The sequence below is a fragment of the Centroberyx gerrardi genome, chromosome 10 (assembly GCF_048128805.1).
Source record: "Centroberyx gerrardi isolate f3 chromosome 10, fCenGer3.hap1.cur.20231027, whole genome shotgun sequence".
Taxonomy (NCBI): Eukaryota; Metazoa; Chordata; class Actinopteri; order Beryciformes; family Berycidae; genus Centroberyx; species Centroberyx gerrardi.
Window position 1 is genome coordinate 5,288,054 of NC_136006.1, and position 16,729 is coordinate 5,304,782.

Below are 16,729 nucleotides of genomic sequence, written 5' to 3' on the forward strand. Positions count from 1 at the left end.
GACATCCGCGGGATGTTCCACCAAGTGCGGCTGCTCCCGACGGATAGACCACTGTTGCGGTTCTTGTGGAGGGACCAGCGAGACAGCCCACCGAGCGTGTATGAGTGGCGAGTACTCCCCTTTGGAACGACCTGCAGTCCCTGTTGTGCGACTTTTGCATTGCAGAAGCACGTGCTGGACCACAGCCATCCAGAGGAGGACGTCCAAGCTGCCATAAAAGGGTCATTCTATGTGGACAACTGTCTACAGAGCCTCACCTCAAGAGAAGCTGCCACGGCTCTAGTAGACAGACTGCGCCATCTCCTAGCCGAAGGGGGATTCGAGCTGAGACAGTGGGCAAGTAATGATCCATCCATCATTAACCACCTCCCCTCCGAAGCCAGGTCAGACAGCTGTGAGTTATGGCTCGGCCAGATGTCCAGGAGCCGGCCCTCGGTCTGCACTGGCACTGCCAGTCTGACACCCTCGCATACAAGCATCGCCTGGTTGATTGTTTTGTAGCCACGATGAGGAACATATACAGAGTCTTAGCCAGCCAATATGATCCCCTCGGCTACATAGTGCCATACACAATCAGAGCAAAAGTCCTTGTGCAGCGTTTGTGGGACAAGGATAGAGAGTGGGATGACCCGCAGCTACCAGAGGAGCTGCTGTGTTCATGGCGCTCATGGGAGGCAGAGCTGGAACACCTGCCGAAGATTAAGCTGCCCAGGTGCTACTCCAGCCCCGAGATGGACCACCCCAGTAGTATGAGAGACATCCATGTGTTCTGCGATGCCTCAGAGCAGGCATATGGATCTGTGGCTTATCACAGGACTGAGAACCCGGAGGGCAATGTGGAGGTCTCCTTCCTTGCCGCACGGTCCCGCGTCACTCCCAAGAAGCAGCAATCCATCCCTCGCCTGGAGCTGTGTGCGGCCCTCACTGGTGCGCAGCTCTTAAAGGTCATAGCCACCGAGTTGACCCTCCCCATCCGTAGCTGCATATTATGGTCTGACTCACTGACTGTTCTCACCTGGTTGTCATCAGACTCGTGTCACTACAAAGTTTTTGTGGGCACTCGAGTGGAAGAGATCCAAGAGCTGACAGGATCTGCTACATCGCGATACGTGCCATCAGGAGACAATCCTGCTGACGACATCACTCGAGGACTCGCTCTTCGGGACCTGTGTGATGGCAGCAGGTGGACCCATGGCCCAGCATTCCTGAAGCTGCCACCGGATGAATGGTCTGAGCAGCCATGTCCGCTCTGCAACGAGCCCGAGAGTGAGATGAGACAACCTGCTGTTGCTGTTCTGACAACCTCAGTTTCATCCCTGCCAGATCCACAGCAACACCAGACCCTGTGCGACTACCTGGAAGCCACCGCCCGCCAGCTTCATGGGGCGGCGGACCCGGCAATCCCTATGACAGCTGATGCCTATGCTGTTGCTGAACTGGAAGCCCTGCGACAGGCACAGAGAGACTCCTTTCCTGATGAGGTAGCCCAGCTAACGGCCAGTAAACCAATGGCAAAATCCAACCGCCTCATGTCACTTGCCCCAGAGCTCGACAAGGCAACAGGACTGATCAGAGTGGTTGGCCGTCTCCGCCGCAGCAGTGACCTCACATCAGACGCAATTCACCCTATCGTCCTTGACCCTCAGCATCCCCTCACCAGGTTGATCATACAGGATTATGATGACAAGCTACATCATCCCGGGCCGGAAAGGGTGTTTGCAGACATCAGGAGACGATATTGGGTGCTATGTGGGCGTGAGGCAGTGCGCCGCTACCAGAGGAAGTGTGCTGGGTGCAGGAAGTGGAGAGGGCGTCCAGATCCACCCAAGATGGCTGACCTGCCCCCAGCGAGACAGCGTATCTTCAAGCCCGCCTTCTACTCCACAGGCGTTGATTGTTTTGGGCTATACATCATTAAGGTCGGGCGCAGGAATGAGAAGAGGTGGGGAATACTGTTTAAATGTATGACCACCCAAGCAGTCCATGTAGACCTTCTCACCAGCATAGATACTGATGCGTTCCTGATGGCTCTGAGACGCTTCATAGCCTGGCGGGGAAGGCCTCATGAGCTCCTGTGCGACCAAGGCACAAATTTCAGAGGAGGAGAAAGAGAGCTTCAGCAATCCTTCACGGCCCTCCATCCCGAGCTTCAAGATCAATTAGCCAGCCAGCAGATCAGATTCGCCTTCAACCCTCCGGGATCTCCACATTTGGGAGGTTGTTGGGAGAGAGAGATTCGCTCTCTCAAATTTTAAAAGTTTTAAATTTTCAAAGTTTTAAAATTGTTTTTACTATTGTTGTCCACCATTTTTATTTTGTCCTGTGAAGCACATTGTAACTTTGTTTTGAAAGGTGCTATATAAATAAAGTTTATTATTATTATTATTATTATTATTATTATTATATTAGAGTATGAAGGGCGAGGCATGATTAAAGCATAGATATTCAACCGTGTGCCATGGAGTTACCATAAAATTGCATCCATTTGTTGTTGATAGTGTTATGTTGAAGTGTTTATATCCATCCATCCATTTTCTAGCCACTTACCTGGGTCAGGGTCGCGGTGGCAACAGGGCAAGCAGAGCAAGCCTACTAACTTAAACCTAACTTCACTGAACGGGACACTCTCCAGACCTCAGCTGCACCTTGATATCATGTCCACTGATATTATGAACAGGAGGGGGGACAAAGCGCATCCTTGTCAGTCTGATGCCCATCTTGAATTTGCTTGACTTAATGGCAAGAATGCAAACACAGCTCTCACTCCAAGTGTATAGGGACAGAATGGGTCGCAACTTAAGTCAAGTTTATTTATCTAGCCCAAAATCACAGTTACTGTCTCAAAGGGTTTCACAATGCCCACATTTTGAAACAATAAATGAAACAACACCCCCTAACCTTACACCCTCAATGAAAACAAAGCAAAACTCCCAGGAAAAACTCCTAGTAAGGAAAAAAAAAGGGAAGAAGCCTTGGTAAGGTTTTCTACTGACACACGTCTGCTGTTAGGAGTGGTCAGAAAATCAACGCGCATTCTCTTGTTCTCAATGTCATGGTTCGTCCTTTTATTGGACAACAAACAGAAAATAAATAAATTCAACTTCAAACAAAAAGGATGGCTCTGTATAACAAATGACTAGTTGTGTGGTTGAAAATTGTTTGCCCTTCCGCTCTCGTGAACACCTGTTCACCTGTCCTAAATCAAAGGGGTGCCTACAGATGACATCACCCTATCAAACATCAGATCATCATAATTATCACAATAATAGCAACAACATGCAAAACAACAGAAACCTCGACATAGGACATCCCAACACATGATCAGCATAATTCACAACAGAAAATGCATGATGTCTCAACATAATTATGAATCAATAAGGAAAATCTGCAAAATGGCTTCAACATCTGCCTCACACCACTTTCACATCTGCCAGTGCCAGTGAAGATGATTGTCACCGTTAAGATTAGGCTGTAACTTTGGAAACAAATAATGAGTTTAACTTCTTCAGACCTTTTTAAAGAGCCATCAGTTTGTTGATGTTGATGTCAGTTTATTTATTCACTAAAATATTTTACAAATTATCTCCTTATTGTAATGCAGCACTGCTTTCAGTGTGTAACATTTTGGATAAATAATGTATTTAATGAAGAGATAACAGTGTGTGCTTTATTGGGTTTGTATGTGTGGAGACATTTGTTGAAGATGCTCTTTGGTTTGGAGTTTTTGCTTTCAATGAAAAGAGAGTTCCAAGGCAGTATTCAAGCAAAAAATTTAAAATCCTTTATTGAATGACTAGTTCAAAACAACATATTAAAATTAACTCCAAAGTATTTTGGCTATACTGTGGCCTTCATCAGGGAGTAACACACCAAACTGTATGATGAACATGAAGAACAAAAACACTTCACTTATATATATATATATGCTACAGATGCTTATGATAATGCTGCACTACTGTGCTCATAATTATTAGTTAGGTTAATCTCATGTAACATCAAAGTGTAATACAAGATGTTTCGCCGTAAAATGTTTCAGCAGTTTTGAGAAATAAAAAATCTATTGACAGACATGAAAAACAAACAACCTTATAAAATATAACATCATTATAATATGAAGGAAAGTGAAAAATCATAATTCCTCCAATTTAACCAATACCATCCAACATTTTTGTAAGCTTAGGCTTAGGCTTTTGCCTGTCATCTGCATCTGCCTGCTATAGAATAACCTAGGCATAACTTGGGCCCCCAAGCTCTAATAGAGGAAACAGCTGCATTTTGGATATTCTTGTAAAAGTCTTATGCTGTGCTCATGAAGTCAATCTTGATAGATCCTGTTGAGTTGGAATCTATGTCAGTGGCTGTGGCTTGTATTTCTGTGGAGCCAAACTTGATTTCTAATTTGATCTCGCGATCCGTGCCACGTTTAGTGCCAGGCATGCTAACATCAAATGAACCAACTGGGTCAATTCCCCATTCATCCACATACTTAGGATCTTTTCTCTCTGTGCGATAAAAAGGAAATGTTGCCGATGTCTGATCTGCTTCTATTGGAGAGAAGATGTGCTCTTTGGTTTCATTCCAACCCACATTTTGATCAATTTCCACCAGTTTCATGAAAACATCATCACACCAGTCACCCTCTTTGTTTGAGAGCTTGTTTTCTGCCTTATGCTTGGACTCGTCAAACCTCTCACACATACCAACTCCATAAGTAAAGGCACTTTTTCGTGATGCCACAACCTCTGGATGTCTTCCAAACATGACAGCTCCCTTCATGATTGCTTCTTGGGCCTTAAAAGGGCACAACACTTTGCACTGACTGCCAAACTGCTTGTTAATGTGTTTGCGCAGAATCACACTTGAGGCATAGCCCCCCACTAACAGAATGTATTCAATTCTTAAATCTTTCTTCAAGATTTCTCTGAGATTTTTAGTGATCCCGCTAAGACTCTCATCAAAGAAAGACTTCATTTTCTCTTTTGAGATTATGATTGCCCCGTCATCCCAGGATGCACCTTGCACTGTCTGGAAGAACATTTCTATGTTTTGCCTTTTCTGAGCTAATGCTGCTAAGTTAAACGGGCAGGAAATCTCCACATCCTCTTCCACACATTTAAGAACCGAGAAGTTGTACATCATCCTCTGACACTCGCTGGGATAACTTCTTTCATACTCATCCCAGAGGTCATCAGAGAATATTTCTTTGAGGAAACTTTTGAACTTTTTGTCAACATTTTGCCCTCCCAGGTCATTACCAGAGGCCCTGTCCAGCTCCTTCAGGGCTCCTCCACCCAGCACTTCATGTACAGTTATGTCAATAGTTCCACCTATAAGACAAAAAGTCTGCAATTAAAACTGCTGAGCAACTACAGCATTTGAGCTAACATAAGTTCCTACAAATATGGACATTATTACCTAAATAAAAATTATGCTTAATAATAAATATTTTGCAGTCTAGATCAAATTTGAAATGGGAAATAGCAAATTTGCACAATTGTGTATGCTGTTGCCTGTGGAAATGCAACCAGATTTTAAAGCTTATGTCTGGAAAAGAAAAAAGGTTTGTATATTTACTAACAGCACCACATACCTCCACAATCGACAACAATGTATTGTGTTCCAGGAGCTTGCTCTAGTGTGTTTTGGTCAACGTTCTCTGCTATGAAACCATCAGATGGGAGCTTCTTACACCAGACTGAGGCTGCCTCGGGTTCCAGAGCTATTACCAACCTGTCTGCTTTGTGTTCAGTCACAATACCAGCCTAGAAATAAAATAAGTCACACATTCTTGTTAATATGAGGAAGAAAATGTGGATTGTATATTTTGCCAATCATGTCATTATTTAAATGCTAGCTTAAATTATAGTTTAAATGCACTTACCTCAGTTGCAGCTTCTCTCATGAACTGCTTTGCAGAAGGATCCCAGATAGCAGGCACAGTCAGCACCCAGGTGAAATCAGAGGCGGTGAACTTCCTCCCAGCTGTGTTGTCACTGATGGTTTTCAGTGCATGTTCCTTCAGGTAGCGCAGGGTTTCTATCATTACCTTCAAAGCACTCATCGACTTGCCATTTGCGGCTGCAATCATTACGTCCCTGTTGAGTTGCTGGTGATGATTGACAAGATGTTAGTTCAAATATTCTTAGAGCTGGAACCTTATTTCTAAAGTCATCACACAAAACATTGCCATTTGAGTCAGATTGAACCAGGAGTTAACATGGAAGATGCTTCTCTATTCTCATGTTGTTGTGTGTTTGCCCTCTACCACTGTGCCATGGTTTAACTTCCAAATTACTGTGTGGTGATGTAAAGGAGTCAGACTTGGAAGGTCTGAAATCAAAATAGCCTATGACCCATTTTTAGCACTGAGTAACACTGCAGAATATGACACTGGGACACCAAGTGAGATACTGAGATTCAACCACCATTATAAACATGGTGTGAGGGTAGAACAACCGAAGTGAAAGAGCTACTTTCCAGCTTCAACCAACACTCAACTCTGATTCAATTCTCTTCTTTCTTTTGACTCGGCACTAAAGGTAAGTTTATCTTTTTTCCCTCCTGAAACTGTGCAATGCAGCTTTACAACAACATCTTGGAATAAGTGTAATTTCTAGGTGGCTCTGATGTGTGGGTAATAACAAGGCATATGTTTTTTTAATGTAATCTGTATCATAGGAACATTCTGCCTTAATTCATGAGGCATACAAATGTAAAACTACTGTACATTTAGATTTACAGACCACTCTTTACTCACTTTTCCATAGAGTGCCATCTTAAAGTTTTCAAAGAGGTAGTTTTTCTTTGCTTCTTCGCTACGCATTTTAGTGTATGCCATTTTGGCATCATAACCAAACTTGAGGAATTTTTCATCTTCATCGAAAAGAGTGCAGGTAGGAGTCTTCAAGGTTTCAAATCCATGCTCTTTTCCCCAGGATTTCACAGAGGGTTCTGTTTGTGCCTCTCTGGGTGACACACTGAAGGCATATCCACTGTATGCAGTACCAAAGTCTATCGCTATGATAAACGAATCACCCATGGTAGAAAAAGATCCAGCTAGTCTAGCTCAACGATGTTGAAATAAAAAATCTAAATAAGCAGCTGTCGCAGTGCTTCCAATAAAGTGAGGATCATTGTTTCACTTTGTATTTATAGCCTGCAAGCTTTTCTTGCAGGCTATAAATACACCCCCAACCCTGTTGGAGTTTCTTGGAACCTTCATTAGTACCGCTGACAGACAGGGTTGTAGCTTCAATACACATCTACCTTGGAAACAGTAAAATGAGAAAAAGGCAAGAGGTTATTAGGTGAGTAGCAAAAACAAAATCCAGACAACTTCCAACAACTTTACCATTGAAAACTCTATACTGTAGAATGCAGCAGCTGTTGAGTGGAGTGACACATAGTTTGCAGATTTAATTCCATTTATTCCTATACAAACTATCATATTCTATTACTTGGTCAAACAATATAAGATAGAGATACATGCTGCTTGATAAAATGTTTGTTATGCTCCTTTTGCAGACAGACATCATCACTCAAAATTTGATGGATACCCCGAACAAAAGGATGACAGAAGGGAGCAAAGGTTTGTTTATCAGCATTTTGATTCACACGTCACAGTTTGAACTTGTCGTGACACACAGACTGCACTCTTTGTTCACTGAGAGTTGCTGATTGTGATGAAATTATGGTGCAACTTTGTAATTTTTTGCTAGAAGTCTACAACACTTTACTTTTAGTAAGATGTTTAAAGTACTTGTTTAAAAAATTTTGCCACGGAAAAGTGATGAATTTCATAGACAGACTTATTATTTCATTGCTGAATCTTAAATCAATATGAAATAGATATTCCGTATTTGTGTACTGCAGGTAATTTATCTTATTTGTGAATTTAAAATGCATGTACCCTGATAATGTGATGCCATCATTTGCTCTTTCTCCTAACCCCAAATTTGTGGATGCAGTTGCCAACTTCTTCATGCAGGCTTTCCACAAGCGTGGAGGTAGAGGTTATTTGCTGCATTTCTCATAGCCCCGTTGGGACTGACACAACACTGCGTGGGTGCCAGTCCTGAGTCCTTCCCTTAAAAAACTTGAGTTTTTTTATCTTCACGGAACTTTGACTATGAGCAGGCAAGATTTCCAGACTGAATTATGCCAATCTGAAAAGCTTTCTGGGGTCCTTTAACCCTTTTCTGTTACACGAGTAATTCATATTGTGTGAAAGTATTTGCAATAATCCCACCTTTGTGTGGCTTGTCCTCATTGCTTTCATATGGATATCTTAGAAATGGCTGCCATTCTTCTACGCCTCTTCCCTGTGCAGCGAGCTGGAAAAAATGCTCTTTGCTGCCCCCTTTGGCCGCTGGAAAAAACACCCCTTGCATCTGGTCAGTGTGTGGAATGAGCCGATGCAGGAGGGGCAGCAAAGAGCACGTTTTCCAGTCGCCGCACAGGGAAAAGGCGTAGAAGAAGAGTGGTAGACATTTCTAAGATATCCATATGAATGTCCATCAATTGCTGCTGTGGCACCTGAATTTCCCCAAGGGGATCAATACACTGCTATCTTATCTTATCTTATCTTATCTTACTTTCACACAATATGATTTACTTGTGTAACAGAAAAGGGTTCAAGGACCCCAGAAAGCTTTTCAGATTGGCAAAATTCGGTCTGGAAATCTTGCCTGCTCATAGCCAAAGTTCCATGAAGATAAAAAACTCAAGTTTTTTAAGGGAAGGACTCAGGACTGGCACCCACGCAGTGTTGTGTTAGTCCCAATGGGGCTAGATTTCTCAGTGACTTCACATTATGAATTATGTTGATTAGATAACAAGTAAAAAACTGGAAATTACTAAACAGTTGATTTCTTAAAGTGTCTGCAGATTCAAAGACAATTCCTCAGACAGACCCCGGAAGGTATGAAACCGACAGTATTGAGACTTATGGCATATAGCTGATATAAAACTGCTGCACAAGAAGTTTCTGAAATTTCCCCTTAATCTTATTATCTGCCTTTAAATACAGGTTTAAAATGGCATGTAGCTTGTTGTCATGTAGGTGAAAGATGCAGCACTGTTTGGTTGGCTTGGGCTAATATTAATTCTCACACAAACTAGGACATGTTCTTGCTATACTTGTGTATTTTGTTGAATAGATCTGTGCTGTTGACTCTTGAATACAAGATTGTTATACATATTAGATGGAAGTTGGTGGGTAAGATAAACAATGAGACTGAGAGTTAAAATTTTTGTCAGAACTTTACAGTAAACAGCTACCATATATGTAGTGGGTTTCTTTCATGGACACTGATGGAGCCTAGTCGATGACAAAATCTTTTGTCAGTGGAACTCCACTGGGAAATCCTGAAACTTTGCCTCTGAATTTGTCCCAGTATGTTCATTACTGGATAATCAATCAACCACAAACAGTGAAACTTGGCACAAAACAAATCGTACAGAAACAGACATCTTATACTGACTACAATTTCCATTTCCTTTACACAGCCAAATCTCCAAGACAGATGCATGTGTCAAACCAAGTTGCCATCAGTGTCAACAAAATGCACTACAATATGAAAAAAGGTGGGTTTCTGATAATATTGTATTCATTTTATGGAACTGAGAGATAATCCCCAAAAACATCCCATGAACTACATACATTTATGGCATTAAAGTTATGAATTACAGTGAATCTGTTTTAACCAAAATAACCATTTAAGATTCTTTTAACACAGTATGGCTGAAATGGAAGAACATTACAAACAGAAACTTATGGAGGCGAGGTAAATATTTTTCTGAACATTCTTTTAATGGCAATTTTAAATATTGCACATGATATAGGCAATGAATTCAAGTTAGCTTGACATAGTTGCCTTGGTAACACTATTTGTAAAGGGTTTACATAATGTGTTCGTAACAGGCACGTAACATGTTAAGGATTACATGTTTAGACTTCTATCACATTTCTTTAATGCACAGTGGATTTGAGAAAAGGGCCCTCACTGCAATACGTTATTGATTTTTTAAACTTATTTATTTAACCTTTATATACCCAGGTTTGGTTGGCTGAACACAGACGCTCTTTTCCAGCAACGCCCTGCTCCACATTCACAATTACAAACACTCACATAGTTTCAAAGGCATTAACAATACACATGTTTATAGACACAAACACCAAAGTCATTAAAAATAGCAAGAAAAAAATATATAAACAGCAGTATTAAACAGCAAGAGAATAAAATAAAACTAATATAGTGGGTTTCTTTCATGGACACTGATGGAGCCTAGTTGATGACAAAATCTTTTGTCAGTGGAACTCCACTGGGAAATCCTGAAACTTTGCCTCTGAATTTGCCCCAATATGTTTCATTCCTGAATAATCAATCAACCACAAACAGTGAAACTTGGCACAAAACAAATCGTACAGAAACAGACATCTTATACTGACTACAATTTCCATTTCCTTTACACAGCCAAATCTCTAAGAGAGATGCATGTGTCAAACCAAGTTGCCATCGGTGTCAACAAAATGCACTAGAACATAAAAACAGGTGGGTTTCTGATAATATTGTATTCATTTTATGGAACTGACAGAGATAATCCAGAAAACATCCCATGAACTACATACATTTATGGCATTAAAGTTATGAATTACAGTGAATCTGTTTTAACCAAAATAACCATTTAAGATTCTTTTAACACAGTATGGCTGAAATGGAAGAACATTACAAACAGAAACTTATGGAGGCGAGGTAAATATTTTTCTGAACATTCTTTTAATGGCAATTTAAAATATTGCACATGATATAGGCAATGAATTCAAGTTAGTTTCACATTGTTTCCTTGGTAACACTATTTGTAAAGGGTTTACATAATGTATTCATAACAGGCATGTAACATGTTAAGGATTACACGTTTCGACTTCTGTCACGTTTCTTTAATGTACTGGATTTGAGAAAAGGTCCTACAAAGCAATGCGTTATTGTATTTTTTAAACTTATTTATTTAACCTTTACAAACTCAGGTTTGGTTTGCTGAACACGGACGCTCTTCTCCACATTCACAATTTCAAACACTCACATAGTTTCAAAGGCATTAACAATACACATGTATATAAACACAAACACCAAAGTCATCAAAAATTGCAAGAAAAAAAATAGTATTACACTGCAAGAGAACTAACTAACTTTTAAAACATTTTCAATTTTAAATAGATGCTGATTCCATTGACTTTAAAATAGAGTGACTAGTTTCTGAAGCTTGAGCTCCCTCTACAGGTTGTTCCAAGTAGAGGTGCAGAGAATTCAAGAGATGAATTCATTATAAACCCTCAATAAATAAATAGCAATTAAAGGATAAAAGGACAGTTTGAGGCCAGACAACGTTCATAGAACAGTTTCGGCTACCATTAAGATGTGATCTATGGATTGGATACATAAAAAATATTGTTAGTAAATTGAAAAAATATAATCCTGTTACATGAATGTGTTACATGTTACAAACTTTAATTCAGTTGTTGATTTATGAACTTGTTGAATAAAAGCATGAGACATTTTCACACACTACATTTTATCCCTACAGATCCGCCCTGAAAGAATCTGAGGAAGAATTTAAATCATTCAAAGACAGGTACATGCAGCATATTGAAAAAAGAAATTGCAATTTGCTGTATATAGTGTTGCCTTGGGAAACTCAAGCATGTAAATAAAGTAGGAGAAATCTTATTGTGTTTATCTCTCCTTGCATAGAATGGCAAGTGAAATGTCTCTTTCAATAAAGACAGGAGACTCTGAGAACATGAACAACCCAGTTAGTAAAACTCGACTGAAAGAGATGTACGACCAGCTCAGAATCATACAGTGGCCTAAAATCAAAGGCCACCTGAAATCAAATGATGACAACAAAAAGTCGGCCAAAAGTTTGATTCAGGTACGGTGCAGTCTGGTGACTCTAATATACTGATGCTGTTTGGGAAACTATTTTGTTTCCCACACGTTTGTTTATTTGGTTCTTTTGTTTGTTTTGAAATGTTTTTTTGCCTCCTTGTTTTCTTTTGTTTTGTTTTGTATCTCACCTGCAAAAAATATTAATTTTATCTCTTCTTTCTGTTTTTATCGTCACGTTTTATCACTGTTTTCTCATTAGTGCATTTCTTTATCACTGTGAAATAAAACTAAACTATTGATATTCATAGTACATGTTTGAGGATGCAAGAGAGCAAATGGGGAAAAGGAAGCAGCACATAGAGGAAATGTTTGACCTGAACAAGCACAGCAGAGGATCAACACCTCAGAAGGTACTGTAGGGCCACTGATGAAAACTGACACATTTAAGCTTGTGTTACTATACTTTTGTCAGCGTTCTTCCTTTCTTACAGGTTACAGAGTACAAACTGTCAACAGTTCAAAATCTTCAAATGGCTCTGTATTACAGCAGAAAAGAAGATATTGTTAAGGTATGTCTGATGTATGTCAGTGTTTTGTGCACCGAAAAAGTTCAGAAATTTGTGGACCAAATGGACAAATGGGAATAGGAAATTTAACTTTAATTTGCTAGATTCAACATGTAAAACTTTCTCACCTTCTAATTTTGCAGACTCCTTTCCTGGAACACAAAGCACATCTCGCTGCTGAATGCTACTGGTTGGGTTGTTTGATGGCTTTGAACAATCCTCCTCTTCAGCCCGACTGGGAGAAGCACGTTCCTGGGCCGGACGCTTGGGATATTTTCCCCTCTGACATCAAATGTGTTTCTGACATGGAGAATGAGCCAATGGAGCAATGAAGTAAATAATCTGTCTGGTTGTGATGAGGAGAACCAAGCTGATCACATGTGTTGCTCAGTGTTGATGCTCAGGTGTCATGAATCATGAATTATACTATTTAGCAAAACCTGCAAAGGTTTTGTTTTGATTTCTGTTTTGATCAAGCTTGCATTTGTACAGTGCTACATTATATTCAACTTTTTAACCACTTATCAGCTTCATTAATTTGAAATCAGACATTCTGTATAGTTCTAATTTGAGGTATTTTAAGTCTTGTATTAATAAGTTTCAGATTATTATTTAGTATGAAAGGATACTTAAGGTTTCATCAATTATTGTTGACAATATTTGCAAACAATGAAAGTTTCTGTTTTCTATCTTATTAAATAAAGTTGAGTGAATTAAATTAGCTACTGTTTGACTGTTTTTCACAATTACTCTTTACACATCTTACAGTATAGACAGCAGGGTTAATGTGATAAATTACTCAGTGCAGCCTATTGCCTTTTACTCCATGCTATGGGCAGAGTTCTAAGCAACAATTGGCTTATCCAGATGAAACTGATCTAGTGTGATCAAGTTCAATTCCCTGATGATTCATTATGAAAACATCACAGAGAGCCAGCAAAAAGAGGGTAAAACAACACGTAATGTATCCGAATTCAATTCACTTCAATTCAATTCAATTTTATTTGTATAGCACCATCTCATACAGAAGCAGTTCAAAGTGCTTTACATAAAAACAGAATAAAACAGCAGAAATGTGCAAATAAACAGAAACATCCATGCATACATACACATAAAAACACATATAGCCTACATACACACATACAAACAAACATAATGTACAAATACAGTGTGTTCATTTAAGAAAATGCTCGGGTGAAAAGGAAGGTCTTTAGTTTGGTTTTGAAAGAACACAGAGTTGGAGCAAGTCTAAGATCAGTAGGCAAACTGTTCCATTCTTTGGGCGCATAAATACTGAATGCCATCTCACCAGACTTTGAAAGTGCTCTAGGCACATGGAGGAGATTTCCACCTTGTGACCGAAGAGATCTGCTGGGGTTATAAACTGACAGCATGTCTGAGATGTACTGTGGAGCCAGACCAGCAAGTGCTTTGTAAACCAACAGAAGGATTTTGAATTTTATTCAGTAGTAGCCAGTGAAGGTTCCGGAGGACTGGAGTTATATGGTCTGATCTTTTTGTCCTGGTAAGAACTCGTGCAGCTGAGTTCTGGATAAGTTGTAATCTATGGATTGTTTTGTTTGAAAGACCGATAAACAGAGAATTGCAATAATCCAGCCTGCTCATGACAAATGCATGCATGAGTTTCTCTGAGTCAGATGGGAAAGAAAGCCTCTGATTCTGGAAATGTTTCTGAGTTGGAAAAAGGCAACCTTGGTGATGCTGTTGATGTGATCCTTAAAGCTGAGTTCACCATCCATGGTAACTCCTAGGTTTTTAATCTGGTCACTTGTTTTCAGTGATCTGGACTCCAGGTACTCGCAGACTAACTGTCTCTGGGCTTTAGGACCCACAACCAAAATCTCAGTTTTCTCCCTGTTCAGCTGAAGGAAGTTTGCTGCCATCCAGTGGTTGATTTCTTCCAAGCAGCTGACTAGGGAGTGTATGGGTTGGAAGTCATCAGTGGATAGTGAGATGAGAAGCTGCGTGTCATTGGCATAATTATGGTAGCTGATGTTATGTTTGCTGATAATGTGACCAAGGGGAAGCATATATAGGTTGAATAGGAGAGGACCCAGGATGAATGATGAATGATGGTAACAGATTCTCTCATTTTAAATAAATTAACAAAATTCCATTGGGGAGTAACACATTTGACATATTATAGCCCCTTTCACACATGTAACCTGTAAAAATTGACAGATTATTTTTTCTGGTAAAGGTATCAGTTTCTGTTGTTCACACAAGACATGCCTTTATGCATTTTAACGTAAGCCTACCATTCACACAACACTGGCAATACCGTTAAATTCCTCTGTTGTCATTTTCCGGAAATTACGTTTAGCCTTTGTGATGGAGTCACTGCAGTTTGAAAACATAGCAGGTGAATTATCTGTTGGCTAATCTCTTCATCCGCCCGGACGCTGAGGAGCTCTCTTATTTCCACGTCTGTCCAATTCGACATTTTTGCCAATCCTTCGTCAAAATGCTACTGCCCGTTGTGGTTTGTATTTCCCTCCTACATGTGGTCACAGCCGGTGCGGATCAACTCGTCACCTTATGAACCTTATGATTGGCTCACACAGTTCAACAACAGAGCGTCCTACGTCAGAGCAGCCACATTCCTGCTTGTGCCGTTAATGTTATGGAATTGTTCGCACATATGATTGATACAGAACTTTGCCAGAAATGTTACAACGTACAACTTGAGCAGTTAAATTGCTGGAACTGATTTGCTGGCATTTTGACACCGGCTCCTATTCACACATGACCTCTGTGCTGTTAAATGTACGGAACAGGCTGCAAGTGTGAAAGGGGCTTGTGTGTAATTGAGGCGTTGAGCAAAGGTTCCTTAAGGAACTGGTTTCTGTTTGCCGTCAAGGGGGGTTCTACCAGCATTGCATTCTGAGGAACCCCTGAACGAGCCAAGAGGAATCTCTTATTTTTAGTACTGCCTCAGAAAGAACTGATTGCGTGAGAAGTCCAGCTACGAGGAATGCCAATGGAATGATGAAAACAAAGTTGACAGCCATACCACAATGACGTGTGAGGATGATACAGTAATTAGAGTACCACTGGACCACTCCTGTTCTCTCTCTACATGTTACCCCTGGGGCATGTAATCCGCAGGCATAATGTGACCTTCCATTCCTATGCAGATGACACTCAGTTACCTCTCTTTTAACCCCAGTGATTTTTATCAAATGAATACACTCAACGACTGCATCCTTGACCTCAAATGCTGGATGGCCCAGAACTTTCTGAAGCTAAATATTGATAAAACTGAGGTAATTATTATTGGCCCTGGCACAGCTAATCCTTATACCTCAAAACATCTGGGCTCTCTGTCCCAAAATATAGGCCAAAACTGCAAAAATCTTGGTGTCACCTTTGATAACCAACTCAGCTTGAACAAGCATGTTAACACAGTTGTCCAGTCTTGTTTTTTGCAGCTCAGGAGACTCGCCAAGATCAGTTCAATTTTATCCAGGAGAAATCTAGAGACTGTCATACATGCTTTTATTTCTTCTTGTTTGGACTATTGTAACTCTCTCTACACATGTCTGAGCCAAAAGGGTCTACATAAATTACAGCTTGTCCAAAATGCAGCTGCCAGACTCCTCACCAAAACCAAAAAAAGAGCGCACATTACTCCTATTTTAGCTTCTCTTCATTGGCTTCCGGTAAATTTTAGAATTGATTTTAAGATATTATTGATGACTTTTAAGGCCCGTTCTGGACTCGCACCCAAGTACATCTCAGATCTTCTGACACCATATGTGCCCGGTCGCAACCTGAGGTCCTCAGCCAAGGCTCTGCTAGCCATTCCACAATCTCGGCTGAGGACCAAGGGTGACCGGGCCTTTTCTGTTAGGGCCCCCACTCTCTGGAACAACCTCCCTGAGGAGATCAGACTGGCGAGCTCCTTATCCTCTTTTAAATCCCTCTTAAAGACATATTTACAAGTGTGCTTTCTCAGGGCTTGTGGTCTGATTTCACTTTCACCTTTTAAGTCACTTCTTAAAACCTATTATTATACAAAGTCATTCTCTTGTTCCTTATTTTATTGACTAATTTAATTAATTTTAAACTATTTTATAATGTTTTATTTTACTTATTATACTTTTCCTCATATGTAGCTCTTTTGCTCCTATATTTCCTTCCCAATGTTGTATAACCTTTAAACTGTTTTAAAATTGTTTTTACTATTGTTGTCCACCATTTTTATTTTGTCCTGTGAAGCACATTGTAACTTTGTTTTGAAAGGTGCTGTTG

At 40.3% G+C, this 16,729-nt stretch overlaps 2 protein-coding genes across 2 annotated transcripts; one reads left to right on the plus strand and one right to left on the minus strand.

Annotated features, from left to right (window-relative positions):
- Positions 1 to 3,758: 3,758 nt before the first annotated feature.
- LOC139920964 (heat shock 70 kDa protein 12A-like) lies at positions 3,759 to 7,039 on the minus strand. Its single transcript, XM_071911072.2, has 4 exons — positions 6,758 to 7,039; positions 5,882 to 6,106; positions 5,591 to 5,762; positions 3,759 to 5,327 (listed from the first exon to the last, which is right to left on the minus strand). Exons 1-4 carry the CDS (start codon positions 7,037 to 7,039, stop codon positions 4,297 to 4,299), a joined length of 1,710 nt encoding a protein of 569 aa, XP_071767173.2. The 3' UTR covers positions 3,759 to 4,296.
- Positions 7,040 to 7,545: 506 nt separating this feature from the next.
- LOC139920965 (uncharacterized) lies at positions 7,546 to 13,172 on the plus strand. Its single transcript, XM_078286269.1, has 10 exons — positions 7,546 to 7,588; positions 9,508 to 9,585; positions 9,738 to 9,785; positions 10,476 to 10,553; positions 10,707 to 10,754; positions 11,584 to 11,631; positions 11,751 to 11,931; positions 12,197 to 12,298; positions 12,380 to 12,457; positions 12,598 to 13,172. Exons 3-10 carry the CDS (start codon positions 9,739 to 9,741, stop codon positions 12,784 to 12,786), a joined length of 771 nt encoding a protein of 256 aa, XP_078142395.1. The 5' UTR covers positions 7,546 to 7,588; positions 9,508 to 9,585; position 9,738; the 3' UTR covers positions 12,787 to 13,172.
- The last annotated feature ends 3,557 nt before the right edge of the window (positions 13,173 to 16,729 follow it).